At 42.0% G+C, this 10297-nt stretch overlaps 2 protein-coding genes across 2 annotated transcripts in view; both read right to left on the bottom strand.

Moving 5' to 3' along the window:
- The window catches only part of LOC104789347, an 11088-nt gene extending 5551 nt beyond the window's left edge, over positions 1-5537 (bottom strand). Inside the window, exon 1 of the mRNA XM_019245309.1 lies at positions 5232-5537. Coding sequence (XP_019100854.1) covers positions 5232-5537 — 306 coding nt within the window. The remainder of the gene's footprint in view (positions 1-5231) is intronic.
- LOC104787132 (polygalacturonase 1 beta-like protein 2) lies at positions 6554-8790 on the bottom strand. Its single transcript, XM_010512651.2, has 2 exons — positions 8533-8790; positions 6554-8445 (listed from the first exon to the last, which is right to left on the bottom strand). Exons 1-2 carry the CDS (start codon positions 8596-8598, stop codon positions 6631-6633), a joined length of 1881 nt encoding a protein of 626 aa, XP_010510953.1. The 5' UTR covers positions 8599-8790; the 3' UTR covers positions 6554-6630.

The raw sequence follows: 10297 nt of genomic DNA, 5'->3' as shown, positions 1-10297 counted from the left end.
GTAGCGGTGGTTCCGGGGGGGGGGGGGTTTGAGAGTGCTGTGGAGAGTGAGAGGGTGGTTACGGAGAAGGGTGAGTTGGGTGTGGGTTTGGGCGATGTTTTAGCGGTGGATAGTCAAAGAAAGGAGAGGCCAAAGGAAGTATCGTCATCATCGATACAACCTGCAATGAAAGAGCAGCGTTCTTATCTACAGGTTGTTCAGAAACGGATGTTTAAGAAGCAAAACTTTCCAGTCATTGAAGTGGATGGCAAGGCAAAGGTTGTTGTGCCTAAAGAGGTGTTTGTAGGGGCAAAGCCGCTTTGGGAAGATTTTGTGATTGGAAAGTTCCTTAACTCGAAGGCCCCTCATGTTGGTAAGATTCACATGATTGTGAATAAAATCTGGCGTTTGGGGGATCGGTCTACGGTTATTGATGTTTTGGTCGTAAATGATTTCACTGTGAAGTTTCGTATTAGGCATGAGGGCATACGGCATCGGGTACTTAATCGAGGCATGTGGAACATCATGGACATACCTATGTTAGTTTCAAAGTGGACTCTGTTTTTGGAAGAGGCTCAACCTGCTATGCAGTCGGTCCCCTTGTGGGTCAAGCTTTCTAATATTCCTCCACCACTGTTCACAGACAAGGGTTTGGAGTTTTGTCTAGCGCAGTTGGTAAACCTATTCGGTTACACTCTAACACGGAGAACTGTGTTAGCTTTGTGGAGGCTCAGGTTCTCGTCGAGGCTGATTTAACTATAGACCTACCTACAGTATTCCTCATCACAGGTGAGAAAGAGGGGGAGTTGGATTCTGTCATTAAGTATAGCTACCCTTGGCTTCCTCCAAGGTGTGGACACTGTAATAAATGGGGTCATCAAAGTGCATCGTGTTTGTTAGCTCCGGCAGTAGTGGGTGTGGAGGAACAGCAACCGGCTATGACTCAGGATGATCGGATAAATGTTTCAATGGCTCATGAGAATGGGGAACAGGTAGTAGCTACGGTTGATGGTGGGGGTGAACGTTCACCGTTGGAGGTGCAAGCACCAGCAACTGTATCTACTATGGAGAAGGAGAAGGCAAGTTTGCCTGATCTACAGGTGGAGGATCAAGCTCAGGAGGCTTGGATAACGCCAAAGTCCTCTCGAGGTAGTCCTCGTACTACTGCAGTTTTGTAGCTTGGTGGGGTTTCTTTGTCGAAAAATTCCGTTTCTGCTTTGGAAGATGGTTTGGAGGGGAGCTCTGAGCCTGAGGTTGATACGGTTGATGAATCTCTGAAATCAGGTATAGAGGATCCCTCTGTTTCAGGTCGCCCGAGGGGTGTGTCTACAAAGCAGGATGTGCTGGAGGAGGCCCCTCTGCGTACTTACTTGCTGCGAGGCTCCAAAACAGCTAATAAATATGTTTCTACCCTTCCTGCTGGTTTGACTAAGGACCAGAGTTGAAATCCGGGCAGGAAACCACCATCAAAGCCTTAATGTCAGGTTTTTCTTGGAATGTTCGTGGATTGAATAGGACGTTTAAACATTCCTTTAATAAAGAGTGGGTGTCGCAGAGTGGGTTTCAGTTTTGTTGTCTTCTGGAGACAAGAGTAAAAGAAGAGAAGTCGTTGAGTTTGGGGAATAAGTTGTTTCCAGGTTGGTCGCTCTTGACGAATTATGAACATAATAGTCGAGGGAGAATATGGGTGATTTGGAAAGCAAATGTGAGGGTTGATCCGGTGTTTAAGAGTGAATAGATCATTACGTGTTATGTGAAGCTTGAAAATCAGGATGAGGAATTTTTTTGTTCTTTTGTGTATGCTTTGAATACGGTGGAGGCATGGAGAGTGCTATGGCAGGAGATAAGAGATCATTCTGCTTCTCCTATGTTTCGTAACAAGCCGTGGGTACTCTTGGGGATTTTAATGAAACGCTTGATATGGCTGAACATTCTCGCTTTGATGCCAGTCCGATGGTCACAGCGGGAATGCGTGAGTTTCAGGCAGTTGTTAATTCTTGTTTGTTGGTAGATTTGGCTTCCCATGGTCCTCTGTTTACATGGGGAAATAAACGTGATGCTGACTTGATCCTTAAGAAGTTGGATAGGGTGATGGTAAATACAGCCTGGGAATAGTGCTTTCCGCGAAGTTATAATGTGTTTGCTGCTGGGGGTGTCTCTGACCACCTACATTGCCGGCTTATGCTTCAGGGTGATGCTGCTCCTATTGTGAAGCGTTGACCTTTCAAATTTGTTAACTTGTTAACTGAAATGGAGGATTTTAAGCCATTGGTGGGGTACTATTGGCAGGAAACGGAACCTCTGTTCCTATCTACTTCCACCTTGTTTCGATTTTCCAAGAAGCTCAAAGGGTTAAAGCCAAAGTTAAGAAGCCTGGCAAAGAGAAGAATGGGGGATCTTATTCGAAAAACAAAGGAGGATTTTAACACACTTTGCCAGAAGCAACAAGCTACTGCACTGCAACCTTCATCGCAGGCCATGGAGGAGGAAAAAGAGGCTTATAAACGATGGGACTTTCTGGCAGGGTTGGAGGAGAAATATCTCAAGCAGAAGTCGAAGTTACATTGGTTACAGGTGGGGGATAGAAACAACAAAACATTTCATCGAGCTGCTAAAGTGAGGGAAGCAAGAAACAATATTCGGGAGGTTCAGTGCCTTGATGGTCGGGTGGTTGTGGCGGAGGCCGATATCAAAGTAGAGGCTGAACGACACTTTAGAGAATTCTTGCTGGGATTTTGAGGGTGCCACAGTTGATGGTTTGAAAATTTTGTTACCATTTCGTTGTTCTAATGCTGACCAGCAAGCTCTAATCCGGGATGTCACGGGTGATGAGATACAGAAGGTCCTTTTTTCTATGCCGTGTGATAAATCACCTGGGCCGGACGGATACACGGTGGAGTTTTATAAAGCTACCTGGTCGATTATTGGAAGGGAGTTTGTGTTAGCGGTGCAGTCATTTTTTGCTAAAGGTTTTTTGCCCAAGGGCATCAACACCACCATTTTAGCGCTTATTCCTAAGTCGTTGGAAGCTAGACAAGTGAAGGATTATCATCCTATCTCGTGCTGTAACGTGATATATAAGGTGATATCGAAAATCTTAGCAAACAGATTGAAGAGAGTGCTCCCAAAGTTTATCTCGAGCAACCAATCGGTATTTGTTAAGGATCGGTTGTTGATAGAGAATGTGTTGTTAGCCACTGAATTGGTTAAGGATTACCACAAGGAATCTGTTTCTAGCAGGTGTGCTATTAAGATTGATGTTTCAAAAGCGTTTGATTCAGTGCAGTGGTCTTTTCTATCCAAAACTCTTTCAGCCATGCAGTTCCCGCAGTTATTCATCCATTGGTTGATGCTTTGTGTTACCACAACCTCATTTTCAGTTTAGGTAAATGGAGAACTTGCAGGTTTTTTTAGGAGTTGCAGAGGCCTTAGACAGGGTTGTTCTTTATCACCATACCTCTTTGTCATTTGTATGGATGTTCTTTCTAAAAAGTTGGACAAGGCGGCGGGGGAGCATTTATTTGGTTATCATCCTCGGTGTAAGAATTTGGGTTTAACTCATTTGAGCTTTGCGGATGATCTAATGGTGCTTACAGATGGTAAGATGCGGTCTATCAAGGGAATTGTTGATGTATTTGAGGAGTTTGCTAAGGTTTCAGGGCTGAAGATTAGTATGGAGAAGTCCACACTTTATTTGGCTGGAGTTACTGTCGATCAGGCCACTCGTTTCCCGTTCACTGTGGGTCACTTGCCGGTTCGTTATTTGGGTTTGCCGCTGGTCACAAAGCAGCTTACCACTGCTGATTACTCTCCTCTGATTGAACAAATTCGACAGCGTATAGGTTCGTGGACAGCACGCCATTTACCATTTGCAGGCCGTTTCAATCTGATATCGTCGGTCCTTTGGAGTGTGTGTAATTTTTGGCTTGGTGCTTTTTGTTTACCTAAGCGGTGTTTAAAGGAGATTGATTTCATGTATTCGGGATTTCTCTGGTTGGGTCCGGATATGAATCCTAACAAAGCTAAGGTTTCGTGGGAAGTAGTTTGCAAGACTAAAGTGGAATGTGGGCTTGGTCTCCGTTCAATTCATGAAGCAAACATTGTGAGCTGTTTGAAGTTGATTTGGCGAGTGATGTCTTAAGGAGACTCTTTATGGGTTAAATGGGTTCAAATAAACTTGTTAAAGGGGGCATCTTTTTGGTCGGTGCCGGTGACCACAAGTGTGGGTTCTTGGATTTGGAAGAAGCTTCTCAAATACCGGGGAATAGCTTCCACTTTCTGTAAGGTGGATGTGGGGGATGGAGAGAGCACCTCTTTTTGGTATGATTGGTGGTCGGATTTGGGGAGACTCATGGATGTGTTTGGGGATCGAGGGGTTATTGATTTGGGGATAAGCAGGCAGAGTTCCTTGGCTGAAGCGTGGGTTCCACGTCGACACCGGCGTCGACATAGAGGAGACCAGCTTAATGCTGTTGAGCAGGCTCTGTTTTCTCGGAGGGACCTGCGTCTGGAGACAGTTGATCGAGTCGTATGGTGAGGTAAGAATGATGTGTTTAAGACAAAATTCTCAACTAAGGATACTTGGAATCATATTAGAACTACGGCTAATACGGTCTCATGGCATGAGGGGGTTTGGTTTACGCATGGTACACCAAAATTCTCTTTCTGTGTATGGTTGGCTGTCCAAGATCGTCTTTCGACAGGGGCTCGAATGGTTATGTGGAATGGGACTGCTGTAGGAACTTGTGTTTTCTGTAACTCCATGCTAGAAACGCGAGATCACCTGTTCTTTTCTTGCTCTTTTGTCTCTGGGGTGTGGTCGGCTCTTGCCAAGGGGCTGTTTAAGTCTCACTTTTCTACGGATTGGTCTGCTGTAATGGCTCACCTATCGCTCTCTAATCTCCCCCGCATTGAAGGTTTCCTCCTCAGGTATGTCTTTCAAGTGGTGGTGTATACTGTTTGGCGTGAACGTAATGGCCGAAGACATGGTGATCCGCCACATTCTGCTACATACTTGGTCGGATGGATTGATCAGCAAGTTCGGGATCAGCTCCTGGCGATTGGACGGTTGGGCGATCGTCAGTATGATGAGGCGTTTCAAGTGTGGCTACAATCTTGTGTTTAGTTTCCTTGTTTCGCTAAACTCTGTTTCAATCTTTTAGTTTTCAGTTACAAACATTCAGCTTTTGCTGCACTAGTTGTACCACTGTAATTTTTCTTTAAATATAATTTAACATTAGATTCAAAAAAAAAAAAAGTGAGATTATTACTTCGTCTGCTGGGTTTAACAGTTCGTCTTTGACTTGATTATAATCTGCAGCCAATTCGTACACCATAATGAAACTCAAGAAAAAGATTGGATCGAGAGAGAAAAGATCAAACGCAAGAATGAAGTGTTTTGTTTCTGAGAGATGAAGCGAAGACAGTGGATTTGCCTCGCTAATCCCTGTCGTTAGAAAACCCACCACAATTTCTAAATCAACTTCAAACTCTAACCGTTCCACTCGTCTCTCCCATGCCACCACCAGTCCATAATACACCCCCCATAATTCAGCCATGATAGCAGAACAAATCCCAATGTGCAATGCAAAACCCACTACAAAAACCTCCTGTCTCATCTCGCAAAGCACCTCCAGCAGCTGCCAATCCTTGTATACCCCGAGACGCTCCGTCCGACCCACGGAGTGGACCAAACAATCAAACGGTCTACACGAGATGGTTTCCCGCCTCCGATCCTTCCACACTGCTTTACAATCTTATCTTTGTGGTAATTAATGGATTAACTTTCTATAAACCTTCTTTTTCTTAAGCTTATTAAAAACAAATTAGCTAGTATCAGTTTAAAATGTATGGGAATTGTTATTTTGTTGGCATATCCGCATATGTATAATCTTATTTCACAACAGATAGTAAAATTGTTAATATATAATTAAACTAGAAACTCACGCGATATGTGGGTAAACATAATAAATTATACAATATTTTCTAAAATTTTCCAACCCACAGAGATCCATAAATCTAGAAGAATAATAAGTGAGTGAAATTAAAGTCAATAAATGCATATCAGGAACGATGCCTAAATCAAATGATTACATAAGAGAGATGATCAAGAAAGAATCATTAACGCCTTGGCGGAGACGATGAGAACAAAGAGAAATGGAAGTAGGCGAAGGTTTATACAATGACAAAGATTAGTGCCGACTGGGTTTAGAAAAGATAAGAAACTTCAATAGCGTCAACTTTTTTCAGAATTATTCTCTCTTTCAATAGCGTCAAAAATTATTTAAATCAATGTGAAGAGAGAATGAAAGTACATGGACGGCTGGTTAGGCTCACATGCATGCATGGTAAGCGCATGGTTAGCAAAATCATGAACGCAACTACCATGCCTTCTCTCTGATCTCATACCTCGTTGCCAGCCACATACAAAAACGGTGTACAAAACATGTCCTTTTTAGGTGACAGTACATATTTAGTGTCTAAACCAGGTCCATTTTTGCCAAAATTATCTTTTTTTTTTCCTTTCAGTTTTGCACAGAGATTTCAAACGTATCATATATAAATAAACAAGAGAGAGAGAGTAACAATTTTGTGAAAAGAAAAACTCGAAGCAGATCTCAATTAATGTAATCATAAAAAAGGAGCAAAACCTTAATCAACAATATTCCAAGTCATATCATTCTCAAAGATCCAGTGACAAACTTCAATCCGACCCGGACTCGAACCTAAAGCCAAAAACGCTCCATGACTTGGACTCCAAGCTGACGTGTCAATATGACAGATGGCAACACCATGGTTAATCTTCTCTAAACTCTCAGGTTCAAGTAGATCCGCTTCGTAAACCCGTACTCGAGGAACCGAGTGACAATAATACAATAAATACGGATACAAACTCTGATGACACGAAACAGCTCTCGTCACATCTCCACCGTTTATTCCATTGACTTTTCCAATCACGATCTTTTGCTTTGACCCGATAACACTCTCTGTCGTCCTCACTACAACACCACGTCCAAGCACCGACGTAGCGAAATCTATCATATCCTCCGCCGATCCAACGCACCGCTTTGTCTCACCGTGACTCGCTGGTCTCTCACACTCCGAAACCGCCGACGATATTATCCTCTCCATCGACGAATTCACTCCGGCGCCAAAAACCCTCCGAATCTCTCCGATCTCCGAAGACGAAAACGGTATACTCGAAACAATGCTCCGGGGCAAAAACGTCCTTTTAGGCATTTTATCTTTAATATCAGGCATTTGCATCAAAGTCCCTTCTTTCAACATCGATTCTCTAAAGAATTTACCCTCCTCAATCCACTTATTCACCCTTCTGCCACTGGAACTCACGTTATTAGAGTAATGCGCAAAAACGACGCCATCTTTCGTGTACTCCTTAAAACTCGGACCTTGGCCGTAAGTTTTGAAGCTCACGTTACCTCCGACGTTGCCTTGGCCGTAAGCGGTGAAATTATCTGAACCGAGGTTGAAAGATTTACCGTAATTTACGAAATTGACCTTCTCGTTGTTCGAGTTCTTAGCGTAGGAAGCGAACGAGTCGACTCCGATGTTGGATTGGTCTCTGTAGTTTTTAAAACCATAAACGGCGCCGTTTCCTCCGTCACCGTAACCTTTGAAATCGTTAACGGGGACGTTACCGTTTCCTCCGTAGCTCGTGAAACTGTCGTTAGCTCCGTTACCGTTTTCTCCGTATTTGGTGAAACCGGATTTGACGACGTTTGACCCGGTTCCGTAACCCGAGAACTCGTTCGGAGCTCCGTTTCCGTTTTTGCTGTAGCTAGTGAACGTCTGCTCTCCGTTGTTGCCGTTGTCGGAGTATGCGGTGAATGTTTGTGATCTTCCGTTGGCTTTATCGGAGTAAGAAGTGAATCTCCCGTTGGGCTCGTTCGCGTTTGTGTTGTAGCTCGTGAATTCGCCGGAGCCTCCGGTTGTTCCGGTTGCGTATGTGGTGAAGGTTTGGTCAGCCACGTTGACATCTCCTGCGTAAGTTGTAAACCCTTCGTCGTGTCCGGCGGAGTTGCGGCTGTAACGTCGAAACGAGTCGACGGCGATGTTGTCCCCGCCGGAATAGTTTTTGAACGAGTCGGCTCCGGAGAGACGGTCGGAGCCGTAGTTTGTGAAGTTCTTGCCGCTGTACGAGGCGAAGTCGACGTCATCGCCGTGTTTTTCTAGGGAATGAGCGGCGAGCTCCGGGAAGCAGAAGAGTTTCGCGGCGGAGCAGAAATCAGAGTGGCGCGTGTGGAGGGAGTGATTAGAAGCGAGTGAGGCGAAGCGCGTGGAGTCGACGGGTGTTAGTGGAGAGGCCTTGGAAATGAAAAAAGAAGGTTTTGGTGAGTCGCCGTTGATGTGATTGTTCCAATAACGTATCAATGAGGCTTTTGGAGTGAATGGATTCTCCGACGCCGTGATGTTGCCGGCGGTTTGTTTTGCACCGGCGAGATACACCTACATTTTGCTAATGGTTAAGTATGGGATTGGAATGTAACAAAATGTTTATAAGTAAAACTAGTTAAAGATTGAATCAATGCTTACATGAGAAGATGAGAAGATGGAGAAGAAGAAGAAGCAAAGGAATAGAGTTGAATCAACGTTGTTCATCTTCTTTGGTGGGTGAGAGAGAGTTTTGTTGGTTGAGAAGGAGAAATAGTATGAAGAGAGAGTAGTAATAGTATGAGACTTCACTTCATTATGATTTCATGAAGAGGGAGTGTGTTGTGAGACTTCTTCACCTATGAAGTGAGTCATTATAATAAATTTGAGAAGTATGAACAGTTTTTTCCAACTTTATTAGGACTTGTGTTTTTACGTGGCTAATTTAGTTAAAAGAAATATTTAGATAACTTTCATAAAAGAAAAATGTCATTTAATTAGACTTACAAATTTTAAATTTAATTATGAAAATTACGGTAAGAAAAGTCCATATTTAAACTTCTGAAAAAATATTATACGAACAAAGTGGTTCAAATTTAGCCTTTAATGGTCAATAGTTTATTGTCGGGCTTTTGCTTTTAGTTTTTTTGTACATTTTTTTTATATAAATAACTCCAGTTAAATAAATTTTAGTTATTCAAATAGTGAAATAGGTAACATGCATAAACCAAGAATTAGTTTGAAAATGTTAAAATTTTCACAATCTTGATTGGTATAAATAAAATACTAAGTTTCTTAAAAGACAAAATCCAAAAACTCACTCAGAAACGCACTACCACATCAGCTTCATCAGCTTCAGGTTATAATTTTGAGAATTAAACATTTCTTTATCAACTTTATTAGGTATCTCGAAAGAACATTAATACTGTTTTAATCAACTGATAATACGTCAAAAGAGTCCAAAAGAGGAAGAAGAAGCTTTAGCTGGTATAACTAAACTTGCATAAAGTCAAAAAAGAGGGAACATATCATTTATATTTAGTTAAAATATTAGTATAAGAATGAATCAGAATAACTAAATAAGGCTGCATAAAGCAATATTAAAGATGATTCTCTCCCCAATAGTTACTAGTTGGTGTCAAAAATATCAAAATTATATGAAAGATATATACAAAGAAAAAGAAAAAGAAAAAGCTGAGAGAGACTGCTTGTTGCTGAATAAAGAGAGAAAGTAAATAGTCGTAAAAAATACTCCCTCAATCTTGGCTTGATGGCATTTGAATGACGCCTAATGAGCCCTTCTTTAACATATCGAGCCAACGTCGTATGACTCATTTTCAAATAAGCTGCCATTGACCTTAAAGTTCTGCGGTGTTGCAATGGAATATCAACAATTCGAGAAAAATCAAACTCGATTTTCTTCGAACCACAATTACTTTTTTTTCTATGTGATACATCAACAATTTCACCATTAAGAGTATTTTTGGCCCGACGCCAAATTCGTTGAACCGTTTGCAAAGGTACGGATAACAAAGCAGACACTTCCGTTGTAGTGGTGTTTTTCACGTTTCCATTAACGCTTCTTTCCAACAGAGCGTGATAAACCTTCCATCTTTCACCATCTGTTTTTTTTTTATCCGAACTGTAGCCTCCTGAACAACTTGTGATATCTCAGTACTTCCTCCTGTCACAAAATATTACTCCTATTAAAAGAAATAAAGTAAAGACATACTAATGAATATAGTAGATGAGTCACACTTGCATGTTCAAACACATGTTCTATCAAACACGTATATGAACAAACACTGCAGAATAAAATAATCTACAAAAAATAATAAGTAACAAAATTACCAGAATTTATATGATGACCATTTTCTTGTTCGTGTTCTATGGCAGGACTTTGATTCAAATCAAATAAAAATTCTCT

The sequence above is a fragment of the Camelina sativa genome, chromosome 5 (assembly GCF_000633955.1).
Source record: "Camelina sativa cultivar DH55 chromosome 5, Cs, whole genome shotgun sequence".
Taxonomy (NCBI): Eukaryota; Viridiplantae; Streptophyta; class Magnoliopsida; order Brassicales; family Brassicaceae; genus Camelina; species Camelina sativa.
Note: the sequence above shows the minus strand (reverse complement) of the source record. Positions and strands in the feature narration are given on the sequence as shown.